At 31.6% G+C, this 16,833-nt stretch overlaps 1 protein-coding gene across 1 annotated transcript; it reads left to right on the forward strand.

Moving 5' to 3' along the window:
- Positions 1-1,481: 1,481 nt before the first annotated feature.
- On the forward strand, positions 1,482-16,373 carry LOC132268716 (uncharacterized). The gene is made up of 10 exons (XM_059769512.1): positions 1,482-1,586; positions 1,777-1,831; positions 1,963-2,027; positions 2,105-2,173; positions 2,334-2,426; positions 13,505-13,609; positions 13,687-13,764; positions 14,913-15,041; positions 15,325-15,430; positions 15,645-16,373. Exons 1-10 carry the CDS (start codon positions 1,482-1,484, stop codon positions 15,743-15,745), a joined length of 906 nt encoding a protein of 301 aa, XP_059625495.1. The 3' UTR covers positions 15,746-16,373.
- The last annotated feature ends 460 nt before the right edge of the window (positions 16,374-16,833 follow it).

The raw sequence follows: 16,833 nt of genomic DNA on the forward strand, positions 1-16,833 counted from the left end.
TTAATAATTTAAATAATATAATTTTTTTGTTTTAGTAAGTAAGTCATTAACCGGGTTAAAGTGTAACTCGTTTAATAAACAGGTCAAACTAGCGTTGAGGGTTCATGACATGAAAATTATTAAATTAACGAGTTGACCTATTTAGTAAAATAGTACGGAGACAATTTTGACTCACAAACACAAATTCTCACCCTACTGCATTGCTAAAATTTTAAGATTTACCTATTAATTGCTGTCCCTCCTTGCATCGTCCAGTGCTTCTTAGTCGTAGATATTAAGAATAAAACAATTTGGCTACTCTTTGCATCACTCCTCCTTGTGTCCCCTCTTCCGTGGACCCCTGTATGTATTTCTGTTAGTCTGCTGCCACCCGATACTCGAATACAAACCCAACAAAGGTCTAACAAGTTTGGACCCTCCTTCGATTTAATCACAACCGTCATATTCCAAGTAGATTCCCTCTACTGGGTTTTTGCATAGCATAAACCTCTTTTGATTCAAAAGTTCGGTACCCAGATCAAACAAATGCTGACTGTTAAACCCTCTGTAATAACCTGAGATGCAGCTCAATTGTTTGATAAAATTTCCCTTACAAAGCTTAATTATCTCTCAGCTCTTGTCTCCCATTTTAATGCATATACATACATAAACAAACTGAAAATTGGATAGTGTTACCAATAGGCATCAGCCCAAAAGTATAATCTCCTCTACAATGGGGAGCTTGAGTGTTTGAGCCCAGCTAGGGGCTATATCGTGGGTGTGTGTACATTTGCTTGAACTTTTGGGGGAAAAAGAAAGGTTAGTGTTTTTTTTTTTTTTTTTTTGCAGATTCTGTATGTGTAAGTGTGTTGCCACCCATTGCTTTGTTATTTACTTTTATTTTTTGTTTTTGTCTTTTTGTTTTCTTTAAGCTTTAGTCTTGTTTGGAGTTTAGTTAGCATAAGAAAGAGGTATGTTTTTTGTTTAATATGACTATATATTGTTTAAACTTAGTTGGAGCATTAAGCCTGTCAGGAAGTCTATTTGCACAGTTTGGCTTATAAAGATGTCAAATTCATGCAGTGACCGTTCACTTGGTCTAATCATTGCTATTTTTAATTAGGATTGTCAATTAGAAAATCATTAGTACATAAAAAATTTTAAAATGTCATTCAGTATGTTGCACTGTGTTTGTTCCATCATTCTATATAACTTTCACATGCCGTAAAATCTAAATGTTATGTACTTCATGCATTTCTTAACATTGACTGTGTGCCATTCAACATGATGAAAATGATTGAATTGTAGTGAAGAGGTGAAGTGCTTCTTCATGGGTCAAGAATGTTGGATATGTTTTGATGGTCCTTATTTTAAGGAGTTACTGGAATTTAGTATTTGTTCGTATTTTTTTGAGAATCTTGGCTTAGAGACGGCCATTGTCATGCAACAAATAATATTCTGCTTATGATATGACTATTTTCATGCAATTACAGAGTGTTGCAATGGAGGACAAATCTGAAGAGCTTACGAGTTTGCTGAAAATTCTCCCCCCTGTAGAATTTTGTTGTGTCTATGGCTCAGCTCTCCATCCAAATAATTGTGACAAGGTTATAATTTTTTCTGCATGATTGACTTTTTCTTCTAACTATCATAATAAATAAAATAAAAAAAGAAGAAGAAGAAGAAGAGAAAAGGCCTTATCGTCTAATTCAATTTCCTTTTTCTTTTCTTTTGACTTTATTTTAATAATTTTATGTTTTAACTATCTGAAATTTTACCTCGCTTTTGGTTTTCCAGTCATCAATGGTAGATTACATTGTAGGTGTAGTAGATCATCTGCAATGGCATGCTGAGGTAAGTTTTGGATTGCATAACTTGTTTTTTTTTTTTTTTTAAATAAAAAATAAAAATCTTATTTCCGTCATTGAAGAGAACAGAAGTTCCATAGATTCTAATTGTATTTATTTATTTTTATTGGCACCACGAATTTGAAAATGAATCGAGATCACTATGCCTCCTGGATGGTGCACCTTAGCAGGGCAAGGCTGGTGCTGCTCTCTCTCTCTCTCTCTCTTAAATTGGTTCTTTTTTATTCTAAGATTAAATATTTGGTTTGTTGTGTTAGATTACTGATGTTGCAGATGAAATTAGTGTTGGAGTACACTTCAACCCATTTGTTACCAGGAATAACAAGGTATTAAAAATTCAACGAGTTCAATATCTGGTGTATCTGCATGCACACGCATAGAACCTATTGTACATCAGTGCTTTCGTTTGTCTGTTATATATTTTGGTATAAAATGTGTTTCAGGGTGTCTTCTTAAAATCCTTCACCCTTGAGCAATTTTTGGCAGATGTTCAAGTACGGGGTTGTTCGAATGGATGATTTGATACGGGATATACTCAATTGGGAGAGGTTCTATCTTAGTGGTCGATTACAAAAACTTGTATGTCTTCTCTAAGAGTGCTATGTTATCATTTTCTTTCTCTTTTTTAAACTTTGGACTTATCTTGACTTTATTTCTGAGGAAAATGATAGAAAAGAAATGTGTTTAGTTAAACCCTTTTAAAGGAAAGAGTGAAATCATATTATGATGTATTAGTTCCCACCTTGAATACTTAATACTCTTATGCCTTTACATGATGATACTGTAAGTTCCTTGTGAGTTGTGAATTATATTTCGATGTGAAAGAAAATCAGAAACCCTTTCATCTAAAAATTGATTTGGACTAATCATGATTGTGCCTTCACCTACCTCATTCCTTTCCTGTTTTCAGCCGTTTATTAGAAGCCTTTTTTGGTGTATGGGAAATGCATTATAGGAATAGAAAAGTTGAAATATACATAAAGAAGAAATAAATTCGTGAGCTCATTATGTGTATGGCATTATATTAATCAAGTATTCACAGTTTGATTGACGATATGCAATTTCTATATTTTCTAAGTTGTGTTTGATAAAATACAACTCAGTAGACATATACATTGAAATTAAAATGATAATTTTTACATCCATGGATTGCAAAAGAGAGTGAAAAGGAACAAAAAAAAAAAAAAAAAAACGTATCTACAATAATATAAGAATATATAATGTTAATAGTAATACCATTATGATATCGTACAGAGAAATTATAGTGTTTTGTAACATGCTAAGTGTGCTTGACTTCTTTACGTGATCATTCTTTCGGGGCCTTCTAAAATGAGGGCTCACTTAAAAGAAGAATTAGATCTAAGGTTGGGGATGTAAGGTTGAATTAGTTTTTTAATGATGACATCACTCTAAAGCTTAGGTATCTGGGAGATGTAAAATGAAACTTAATGAAAGAAAATAAGCTGCCATCATTCTAAAACTTAGGCATTACTGTAGAATGTGAACTTCATGGAAGAAACAAAGCTGCCTAAGATCGTAACAATGAACTTGGGTTTATGATTGAGAAGATAAGACTAATTTATATGGATGGAATAAGGTTTCGATTAGTCAGGTTGAAAACTAATTGAATCAAAAGAAAAACAAAAAAAAATTATACCAAGGGAAAATCAAGGTTTTAGTGCTAGATTGGTGATCGACACCCTCAGAGTACAAGTAGTGATTTAGACCTATTGAAAATAAAGTAAAGAGGAGAGACACAGTTTTACGTAGTAAACCCAACCGGAAATAATCATGGGACCTAGTCTAGATAGGCACAATCGATTATATGAGAAAGAAGTTACAACTTGTTTGACAGTTCCCACACCCTGGAACACCTCTAGTTACCTATTGACACAGATTGACACCAAACTTCCCACTCAAATCTTCAGGCCGTTTGTCTGCTAGTCAATATACTTCATTCCTCACAAATCTGCTTCTTCAGTGATTGTCCTCATTTTGCTCGAAACTTTGATCGGTTGATTTGATTTGAATCGATGAATTCCTCCTTATTGAACACTCATTCACATATAATGGTGTCTATGGAAACCCTAGATTGAGTAATTGGGAAATTTTACTCACTGAAGAATTTCTCTCCAGTTGTCTAGAGACTTCAAAATCATACCTAGGTTAACTATAATTCCGTATTTGTAGCTAACATAGGTAGCTCATACGTTTTTTTTTTCTTTCTTGGTTGGTACTCACATACACATGCCTCTACCGAGGCTCGAACCCCTGACCTCCCTTTGGGAAGTATGGTTTGGTACTGCTAGGCCATTGGCCCGTTGGTTAGGTAGCTCATTCCTTTTAGTAAGGTGAATCTATAAAATTGTGGTTTAAGAGAGTTTCCAAAGATATATGTATGTCAGGTTAAATCAATAGACATCCTCAGGAGTTGCCTCAACGCTCTTAGTATTTGAACCCAACAAAACCAACAGTTCTTCAATCTTCAGCCTCTGGAATGTGCTCCATCGATCAACCATCATTCTATTGTTCAATTTCAAATTCAGTTTTAAATAATGCCCTAATCATTACTGTAATACCCCCTAATTTTGGAACACGGATTGATCAAGTCCGCGCACAAAATCAAGGGATATCAAAACAATTTAAGTATTTAACAAGCACAGAATACAAAGATGAATAATAAAGAATAAATAAACCGCTGAAGAAAACTAATAAATAAATATTACTTAATGATTCTCCAACAATTACAATTCGGAAATCCCATAACTCAAGGACCCCTTAAAACATTATCCAATAATCCAATACTATTTAAAAGTACACAAGATGAATAGACGAATGACAGTCTCCCAGCTGCGGATCCTCAACCTCGAGACTGAAACCTCTAATAACCTGAAAAATAAATCGTGGGTTAAACCCTACGAGCAAGTTCACTCTACCAGGCCTCTGAAAACCAATAAGCAGATCATCTCTGATCAAAACCAAACCTAATAAAGTTTTAACTTTAATAAAGCACGATATACATGTCTATATATAATTATATATACTATACTAATCACATCCATTAATAGGTTTATTAAATTTCCATACCTATTAAATAATTATTAAAAAAATATTCATACCTAGACCAATCTACCATTTCATTTTATAAAAACTCCTTTGACCTTAATCCCATCCTAGTCAGTTGTCTAATCATTTAAATAACAAATTATAATAAAAGAAATACTCTATTTAATCCCAACCCGATAATGATTTAAATTGTTTAAATCACATATCCAAAATCCAAGTTTTGACAAATCATCCACGTCTTCCCCAATATTATTTTATTAATGTAAAATAATACACTAACCAGTAAGTACTAAACTATTCTCATTTAAGAATATCTAACCCTAATCCAATCCATACATACAACAACCATAGATAATATTTTAATCATCTAACACATAACAACGTAATTATGCTTTGGCAAATCAACCATGCCATTGTAAATATTTTTATTTATATATTGGCAATTCAACCATGCCTCCATAAGTATATTTATTTATACATTGGCAATTCAACCATGCCTCCGTGTATGTATATTTATACATTGGCAATTCAACCATGCCTCCACAGGTATATTTATTCATACATTTAATTAGCAATTCATCCATACTTTCCATATATGTATTCTATTCATACAAATATTTAGGTAATATATTTAATCATTTGACAATTCATCCATGCCCACACTTTAACCATGAATTAACTTTAAAATTAACAATACGCTAAATCATACATAGCCATCACATGCATATTATACGCATATCATTAATTTAACAACCAGCCTATTAAGATATGCCAAATAAGAATGATAATATTAATCATCTTAAATGATTTATATATATATATACCTACACATATGTTATTTAATGTATATATGTGTTTAACACCTTCTTTAATAATCCTTGATTATTTAAAATCAATATACATACATACATACATATATATATATATATATATATATATATATTCATCCTTCCATACAATTCATAGACAAATTAAACTATATATACCCATATATAAATAATTATATACTTCCTTCCATAACAAATTATTAATTTATTATATTTACCCAAATTAGTGCAACTAAATATGTCAGAAATAGTTTCCTTTAAATACTCCATATTGGTTTAAATAGTTTTCCGACACTTTCTCACTAAAACATAAATATCTCCTAGTAGGATGGGAATCTGATAATGAAATTGGTACCATTGGAAAGAAGACGAAAAATCCTTGAATTTGAGCTCAAGAATGACCCAATTTCGATTTAAAATGACTAAGTTATGACCGTTTTAATTTCTAGTGTCGAATTAGGCCAACATAGTTTCCCACGCGCGCCCACATGCTTACTATGCACTTGCACGCGCTAGATTCAAGCCTCCTTGTGTGCTGGTATTGGCTAAGCTCTTTCAGCTACCGTGAGCTCACCACACTGAATCCATCACTTCCTTTATGCCGCATCCAATGGTCATAAATGAGTGCGCAAATGAACACGCTCACACTAGATTATTTTCTATTAACTATAATAGATCTAAGGTCCAGATCAGCGAGTGCACCATCTTCTCATGGCCTGCAATACACCAAATAATCCCATAGTTGACCAGACCACTTCTATGGTCCAGATACACATGCGCACCAAAGTTTTATGCGCCGCGATGCACCATATCAATTCACATAAGTTTAATTAATCAAATGGCCCTAATTGGCATATACACCCTATTATCCTACACCGCGCCGCACTGGATCAATTCTTTATTGTGCCGCCGCTCCACATGCGCCAGTTACCTAGTATATATATATATATATATATATATATAAAATTATTTTCCTAACAAATAATAGGAAAATAAATCCTAATAAATTCCTAAAAATATCAGAAAAATTCCAGAAAATTACAGAACAATTCTAGAAAATAAAGAAATCATAATTAACTCTCTTGGGTCACAAATCCACCTATAGATTGATTTTAAAATATACATAACACCTATATATATCAATTAAAATCCAATAATCTAAAAATCAAATATAATAGTTTATACTTTTTAATTATTCCGATCTAACCATAATTTTTAAACAAATAAATTTAATTAAAGCCTTGATACTCAAGGTGAAATCCTTATGAGTTCTAAGAGGAAAGTTAGAGAAAACTCGCCTGAAGGTTTCGAAACGAAACCGACGCTTTAAGCTTTAATTATCTCTTCCAATTCCGACGTCCTCCTTTTCAGATCCGACCTCCTCCTTGTCAGCCCTTCTTCTTCCTCTCTCTCTGTCTGTTTTATTTTTCTAACGTGTAAAACCTTTAACCCTAAAGCCTTATGTGTATTTTTATACACCTTAAATTCCAAATCCTATTCCAACTAGTATTATGAATTAAAATAATAATCTTTAAATAATTTATATCTATAAACATATATATATATAAATATATATTCCTTCCATAATTAACTCATTAGTTAATTAAATCATATATACTTATAAATATCAATAAATATATATCTATATATATATATCTTTCCATAACAATTATTAATTAATTATATTTATATATAATTATATATATATATATATATATATATATATATATAATTGATACAAAAGTGATCATTTAAATAATTAAATAACCACGGACCTTCATTAATTAACGCAATAAGGTTTCATACAAGCCCAAGACCACATCTTTTGGTCCAACTTTCCTTAAGCCCAATCCAATTAATTTAAATAAATAAGATAATTAATTAAATACAGAAATTAAAATAACTAATTACATGAAGCACATAAACAAACAAAAATTTACAACTAAGTCATATAATACTAATAAAATCAACACACCAATAATTCAATCAATAATCAACCACACAAACAATCAATCATCATACATAATCACGAAATATAACTTAATTAAAATAAGATAATTAATCTAGCACTCAATAAAATAAAATAAATCATTGAAAAATAAAATAAAATAATTAATCCTAATTAATAAATCTTTTAAAATTATCGGGGTATTACATTCTTCCCCCCTAACAAACGGAATTCCGTCCTCGGAATTCACAAATCCATGAAATAAAAACTTTGATTATTTAATTTCAAATTTCATTATTCCTTTTATCCGTGTGGAAATTAACCCATCCACACACATTCATTATTAGCAGACACATCACGTAATTAGCTAATTCCATATTTATATAATTGATAAATATAAGTACACACTAGAGACTCTCACTGGACTAAAGCAGTTTCAACCGGATAGTGGGTATCTCATGTAAAACGCACACAAAGGTGGTTATGAGTCCTCCTTCTACCAGAGCCCACACATCCTTAAACCCAGCTACCCATCTCAATCGGCAATATACGCCTCCATCCTAACCACTGATCCTGAGACTCAAGCTTATATCATGGCCCATATATGTGTGTGTGTATGTATATATATATATATATATATATATATATATATATATATATATATAATCCATTATATCCACATAAAAGTAAACTATCCAACCATATTATTTCAATGGCATACCATCCAACTATTCCGTTGACCTGACACGAATAAGTAGGACTTAACGCTATGGTTAATCCGTTCCCTTATAAATATATAGGTAGGACTTAACTTCTTTGGTTAATCCGTCCCTGAAATGCCACCGTCCCATACCGGTGTATTAAACCATACAATTCATAAATAAATAGGTAGGACTTAACTATTCCGTTAATCCGTCCCTAAAATACCTCCATATTATTTTATTGGTGCATAAATCCATAAAACCCATACTTCAAAATTAGGGGAAGACTCAACGATTTACCAATACCTTCTAAATCGGTGTCTTACCATTTTCCTGATAAGACTCAATGATTTACCATTAGGACACACTAACGGACCGAATATAGAATACAATGAATCCTAAACTTAAGCTCTAAGTAAAAGAGTACACAACGCGGAAGTCACAAAACGAAAGACACCCTAGGGACACTTGAACCTGGAGTGCTCTGATACCAACTGTAATACCCCCTAATTTTGGAACACGGATTGATCAAGTCCGCGCACAAAATCAAGGGATATCAAAACAATTTAAGTATTTAACAAGCACAGAATACAAAGATGAATAATAAAGAATAAATAAACCGCTGAAGAAAACTAATAAATAAATATTACTTAATGATTCTCCAACAATTACAATTCGGAAATCCCATAACTCAAGGACCCCTTAAAACATTATCCAATAATCCAATACTATTTAAAAGTACACAAGATGAATAGACGAATGACAGTCTCCCAGCTGCGGATCCTCAACCTCGAGACTGAAACCTCTAATAACCTGAAAAATAAATCGTGGGTTAAACCCTACGAGCAAGTTCACTCTACCAGGCCTCTGAAAACCAATAAGCAGATCATCTCTGATCAAAACCAAACCTAATAAAGTTTTAACTTTAATAAAGCACGATATACATGTCTATATATAATTATATATACTATACTAATCACATCCATTAATAGGTTTATTAAATTTCCATACCTATTAAATAATTATTAAAAAAATATTCATACCTAGACCAATCTACCATTTCATTTTATAAAAACTCCTTTGACCTTAATCCCATCCTAGTCAGTTGTCTAATCATTTAAACAACAAATTATAATAAAAGAAATACTCTATTTAATCCCAACCCGATAATGATTTAAATTGTTTAAATCACATATCCAAAATCCAAGTTTTGACAAATCATCCACGCCTTCCCCAATATTATTTTATTAATGTAAAATAATACACTAACCAGTAAGTACTAAACTATTCTCATTTAAGAATATCTAACCCTAATCCAATCCATACATACAATAACCATAGATAATATTTTAATCATCTAACACATAACAACGTAATTATGCTTTGGCAAATCAACCATGCCATTGTAAATATTTTTATTTATATATTGGCAATTCAACCATGCCTCCATAAGTATATTTATTTATACATTGGCAATTCAACCATGCCTCCGTGTATGTATATTTATACATTGGCAATTCAACCATGCCTCCACAGGTATATTTATTCATACATTTAATTAGCAATTCATCCATACTTTCCATATATGTATTCTATTCATACAAATATTTAGGTAATATATTTAATCATTTGACAATTCATCCATGCCCACACTTTAACCATGAATTAACTTTAAAATTAACAATACGCTAAATCATACATAGCCATCACATGCATATTATACGCATATCATTAATTTAACAACCAGCCTATTAAGATATGCCAAATAAGAATGATAATATTAATCATCTTAAATGATTTATATATATATATACCTACACATATGTTATTTAATGTATATATGTGTTTAACACCTTCTTTAATAATCCTTGATTATTTAAAATCAATATACATACATACATACATATATATATATATATATATATATATATTCATCCTTCCATACAATTCATAGACAAATTAAACTATATATACCCATATATAAATAATTATATACTTCCTTCCATAACAAATTATTAATTTATTATATTTACCCAAATTAGTGCAACTAAATATGTCAGAAATAGTTTCCTTTAAATACTCCATATTGGTTTAAATAGTTTTCCGACACTTTCTCACTAAAACATAAATATCTCCTAGTAGGATGGGAATCTGATAATGAAATTGGTACCATTGGAAAGAAGACGAAAAATCCTTGAATTTGAGCTCAAGAATGACCCAATTTCGATTTAAAATGACTAAGTTATGACCGTTTTAATTTCTAGTGTCGAATTAGGCCAACATAGTTTCCCACGCGCGCCCACGTGCTTACTATGCACTTGCACGCGCTAGATTCAAGCCTCCTTGTGTGCTGGTATTGGCTAAGCTCTTTCAGCTACCGTGAGCTCACCACACTGAATCCATCACTTCCTTTATGCCGCATCCAATGGTCATAAATGAGTGCGCAAATGAACACGCTCACACTAGATTATTTTCTATTAACTATAATAGATCTAAGGTCCAGATCAGCGAGTGCACCATCTTCTCATGGTCTGCAATACACCAAATAATCCCATAGTTGACCAGACCACTTCTATGGTCCAGATACACATGCGCACCAAAGTTTTATGCGCCGCGATGCACCATATCAATTCACATAAGTTTAATTAATCAAATGGCCCTAATTGGCATATACACCCTATTATCCTACACCGCGCCGCACTGGATCAATTCTTTATTGTGCCGCCGCTCCACATGCGCCAGTTACCTAGTATATATATATATATATATATATATAAAATTATTTTCCTAACAAATAATAGGAAAATAAATCCTAATAAATTCCTAAAAATATCAGAAAAATTCCAGAAAATTACAGAACAATTCTAGAAAATAAAGAAATCATAATTAACTCTCTTGGGTCACAAATCCACCTATAGATTGATTTTAAAATATACATAACACCTATATATATCAATTAAAATCCAATAATCTAAAAATCAAATATAATAGTTTATACTTTTTAATTATTCCGATCTAACCATAATTTTTAAACAAATAAATTTAATTAAAGCCTTGATACTCAAGGTGAAATCCTTATGAGTTCTAAGAGGAAAGTTAGAGAAAACTCGCCTGAAGGTTTCGAAACGAAACCGACGCTTTAAGCTTTAATTATCTCTTCCAATTCCGACGTCCTCCTTTTCAGATCCGACCTCCTCCTTGTCAGCCCTTCTTCTTCCTCTCTCTCTGTCTGTTTTATTTTTCTAACGTGTAAAACCTTTAACCCTAAAGCCTTATGTGTATTTTTATACACCTTAAATTCCAAATCCTATTCCAACTAGTATTATGAATTAAAATAATAATCTTTAAATAATTTATATCTATAAACATATATATATATAAATATATATTCCTTCCATAATTAACTCATTAGTTAATTAAATCATATATACTTATAAATATCAATAAATATATATCTATATATATATATCTTTCCATAACAATTATTAATTAATTATATTTATATATAATTATATATATATATATATATATATATATATAATTGATACAAAAGTGATCATTTAAATAATTAAATAACCACGGACCTTCATTAATTAACGCAATAAGGTTTCATACAAGCCCAAGACCACATCTTTTGGTCCAACTTTCCTTAAGCCCAATCCAATTAATTTAAATAAATAAGATAATTAATTAAATACAGAAATTAAAATAACTAATTACATGAAGCACATAAACAAACAAAAATTTACAACTAAGTCATATAATACTAATAAAATCAACACACCAATAATTCAATCAATAATCAACCACACAAACAATCAATCATCATACATAATCACGAAATATAACTTAATTAAAATAAGATAATTAATCTAGCACTCAATAAAATAAAATAAATCATTGAAAAATAAAATAAAATAATTAATCCTAATTAATAAATCTTTTAAAATTATCGGGGTATTACAATTACCTTTGAAAGCCATTGATAAAGAACAAAATTAAAATAGAATTGTGAGGCTCACCACGATCAAAGTAAGTCAGTTTAGGTCTTTCTAAGGTCAATTTACCTGTTCCCTAGATATATGATTGAATATGTGGATTTATCGTCGTGTTCTTTGCAAAACTGTGTATGCCTTGTCTTTTATGGTTGTACTCGAACAACTCAAGACACTTTGACACATTATAGCATAAGTTTTGAAAACGAAATTGCCAGCACATGACTCATATTCCTAATTTAGTCGGCAGAGGAGGTCCTTCAATGAATCATGTTATCATTGAAGGACCTCCTCTGCCGCCATTTAGTCGTAGGGTGGATGTCAATGAAGTGGTAAAAAAGACGTGGCTTCTTGATAGGTTAGATCTTATTCTCCACTGACTATTACCCATCTTTGATGGACGATGGGAAAGCTCATTTCACCTGACTTATTGTTGACATATATGGTTCCTTCTAAAGTGACATTTTTTTTCATGCATTCAATGGCCTAATAAGATCATGTTGTTGCCTATTTAATCATATGTCAAGAGAAGATGACGGGTCACTTACTATTTCATCATCCACCCTCTTCTCTCATTTGGAGGTGTTTCTTTAACCTATTTTATGTATAGCAGGTGATGCTTAGCTATGTGAGAAGCTTTGTCGATGAGTGGGTGTACCGAGATGGAGGTTTATGGATAAAGTTACTTAGAAAGCATATTTGCTTAAAATTTATGGGCAATGTGGAAAGAGAACATAGGGATACTTAAGGAAGAATTTGTGGTGGATGTGGTCATGATGTCAGTATGGCCTCTTTTTGGGCTTTATTTGTGTAAATTCTATGAATTTCAGCCCTGTACTTAGAATTGGCATGTTTGAGGTTTTATCTTTTGAATTGACAAAAAATTCAAGCACAGTGATATAGGGTGGTTTCTTTCTTTATTTTGTGTGACCGAGTTAAGCTGAGAGAGACTCTAGATTCTGCTTATGATTTTCTTTGATGTGTGTGGTTCACAAATTTTGCATGCTATTATCTTTAACTTTCTCTGAATTGTTTGCTGTTAGTTATGATCTATCATCCACTGAATGTGCTCATTATCTTTTATATGACCGAACTGTTTTCTCTAAACCTTTTTTTTAAGGTTCATATACTGAAGGATAATCTGGATATTTCAAATGTAAACTTTGTTAATTTGAGAGCTGCAACATCTGCTGCTCTCCCTCTTTGGCCATCCAAATTCAATGAGGTTTGCTTCCTGTCACTTAAATTATTTAATACTACAACTTATTAATTTATTTGTAAAATAATTTGATGCTCTTCCAGGAAGATCTCTTTGCCAAAATATGTAGCTTGTCATATATGGGTGATCTACGTATGCTTTTTGCAGAAGATAAAAATAAGGTAAGGTTGATTACAACTTAATTAGATCTTAGGCGAAGAATATGACTTGTAGTTGTAGCTTTTGATAGTGTTAGTGTGCTTTGGGCTTTCTGATATTATACATATAATTAGTGGCTATCATGATAAATAGATAAATTGAAATGATAAAGGATGCGTAAGATGGAGTTACAATTATAGTTAGAACAACTGCAAGAGAAACAAACGAATTTTCAATTATCGTAAACGTGTATCAATGATTGATGTTAAGCCTCTATCTTTTTTACTTGACTATACATGAATTAACAAAAAAACGTAAAGGATGAAGTTCATGGTCTAGGCTACTTATTGATGAAGTTTTTCGGATTAATAAAATTAAAGAAGGGACAATGTTAAATTAATTGTTCAGAGTGACGGTGTAGAATCAAAAGAGTTTAAGATAAGTAGGACTAAACTGAATGTATTAATGTTACTTTAGTAAAGTGAATGCGAGTAAGAAAATAGTGAAAAAAAGAGTGGGGAGATACTAAAACTAGAACCGTTTTGTCATCTAGTCTTGATTATTGAAGAGAGGGAGAGATTGGAGATAGTTTTGCTTATAAAACCAAAGCATGATAGGTTAAATGCATAGTGCTCCTCACAGATTGTATGATCAACATATTACTTTAGACTAAAAGACAAATTCCATGAAACAGCGTTTTGACCTATTATACTTTATGACATGCCAAATGAGTAGAGAAAAACAATATAGTTAATTTACAATTATGAAAGAGATAAACAACATTGTGGCAATTATCATACAATGAAACTATGAGAATGGATAATAAAACAAAGATTAAGGTTTCCACGGTGCTTGTACCTGACAGACGTACCCGAGTTCAGTTAACGTAGTTCATAAACCAATAATGGAAAGTCTAATATTGCCAAGATATGGCTTCTGAATTATATTAGGAATAATGTAATTATTATAATAGAATGTTCTGAAATCTAGATATTTCCTGGATGCGGTTACATGTTCTTTTACATAACTGTTCATTTTTATCTTTGTTGTTTTGGAGATATTATTAGTGCCTAACATCCGTATGGCACTTCCTTGACCTTGGAGGTGAAATCGGCATGATCTATTCTTCTGTTCTCTGGTATTTTCCATTGACATCTTTATTACCTGTCAGGTAAATAATATTGTGCAAGGGCAGTTTGGTTTATTCCAAACAATGTATAAGCCATATCTAGAAGAACATGCAACCAATGACTTGTTGAGATTTTCATCATCTGGTGGTCACCAAGTAAATATATCTCAGGTCCATTCAAATCCTTGAGTTCTCAATTCCCAGAACAGATTTAATCTTGTATCTTTTCTTTTTCTATTGTTATGAAAGGGTCCAATATTTCCTTATCAATTATTCAAACATTCACTTTTATTTGGGGACTATGGTGAGGCCACGCATATATTTGTAATTTCAGTGTTGAAACATGATACTCTACCTACCTTTATCTAGTAAAATCATTTAAAAGCAGTGTAGCTGGCATGAAAAGTTCATTATTGCACTGTTGTCTTGATATGTTCCTATCGATCAACACCAGGATTCTAGTTTATCTACAGTTTCCTCCCTTGTTTTTATTCTTCCAGCGACGGTCAGAAGCCAAATGAGGATGAGAGTAGGAGAAGAGAAAAAAGTTGGTAAATCTGGTATGAACAACAACTCTGATGGTGTAGATTGATAGGAAAATGAAACCCAAATATTCCCTGAATTAAGAGTTCTAGCCTCCCATATGCTTCAAATCATATTTGTGGGGAAAAAGAAAAAAAAAAAAAATTGCTTAAATTCATATGCAGATTTCCAAATGGGTATCTGATGCAACAATTTTGTTTGGATTTCATTAACATCACATTGTCTTTGCAGGTCAAGTTATACACGAAGTTGTGATTAATTCAAGGGAAGTGGTTACCAAATGCATGCGGAAAGTTGTGAGGCATAGGGTTATGATTTCAAGTGCAAGGTAGGCTGTTTCTGGAATACTGACTATTTGTGCTGTTCATGGAGTTAGATATCTTGCAAATAAGATGCATAAGGCTTGGAAATCATGGACATGAACTTGAAATACTGACTGTTGGTGCTGTTCAAGTGCAAGGCATGCTGTCTCTCCTATTTTGGGTTTTTTCCTCCTTCCAAGTGGGTTAATTTCTTGTGGACTAAAACCTTGACAAGAGAAGTACAACATCAGCTTGATCTAAAACTAAGGCTAAATGGGCTTTGTCTAGAAGTGCACTGTATTTTTGGCAAACTTTTGAGAGGAAATGAATGATTCCTATAGGAGTTTTGTATCTTTAATATAAGGATCATTTTTTTTTATTTGTATCTTTAATATATGAATCGTTTTTTTTCTTTTGGGGGTAAAAAGAATCAATTTTTTTTTCTTTAATTTTGTAAATTATATAAGTTTTTTTTTTTTTTTTTTTTTTTTTTTTTTTTTTTTTTTTTTTAAACCTGGCAATTTATTGAGAAAATACTAACATATTTGGGTTATAATGATTTTTTTAATACTGAGAGTGCTTATCTTCTTAGTATCTTAGTCTGAATATTTATTTGGCAAAAAAATATAAAACCCCCCTCAACTATCAAAAATCAGTATTTTACCCATAGACTACAAAATTGAGCAAGTCAGGGCTACAACGGTCATATTGTAGGGTAATTATGGAATTATTAACTAACGCGCTCCATTTGTTAGCCAGAAATGACTGCCAAGGGCAAATTGCACATTTCTGATAGTTGTGGTACTGACTTGTTCGATTTTGTAATGCAAGGTAGTATAGAATATTGTATAAGTAAGGACTATCATTTCAAAAATTAGAATCACCTCTTGACACATCATTTGTACAAATATTCTTCAAAATCAAACTTAATTTTGAACTCAAATTTTAGCAATGCTTCAAAGTCGGGTAAATTTTTTTTTCCCTGTAATTGTCCTCTAAAAGTCCGACACGTATTAATAGATATTGGATACGCTTCTATACTCTTATCCATTGCCCAATCAGTTTATCATCCCGTCCGAAGACATTGTATGCTATTATATTTATGAGAAAAGCTTCAA

Source organism: Cornus florida, unplaced genomic scaffold (genome assembly GCF_030987335.1).
Source record: "Cornus florida cultivar Cherokee Brave unplaced genomic scaffold, ASM3098733v1 CherokeeBrave_3.0.0_Hap2_Chr08, whole genome shotgun sequence".
Classification (NCBI taxonomy): Eukaryota; Viridiplantae; Streptophyta; class Magnoliopsida; order Cornales; family Cornaceae; genus Cornus; species Cornus florida.

What these genes read in the sequence shown, in the direction of transcription:
- LOC132268716 (XM_059769512.1), top strand. Translation starts at nt 1,482, where the DNA reads ATGGAGGACAAATCTGAAGAGCTTACGAGTTTGCTGAAAATTCTCCCC. An exon ending in TTGCAGAAGATAAAAATAAG is followed by an intron (nt 13,765 to 14,912) that starts GTAAGGTTGATT and finishes ATTACCTGTCAG; the next exon opens with GTAAATAATATTGTGCAAGG. An exon ending in GAAAAAAGTTGGTAAATCTG is followed by an intron (nt 15,431 to 15,644) that starts GTATGAACAACA and finishes TTGTCTTTGCAG; the next exon opens with GTCAAGTTATACACGAAGTT.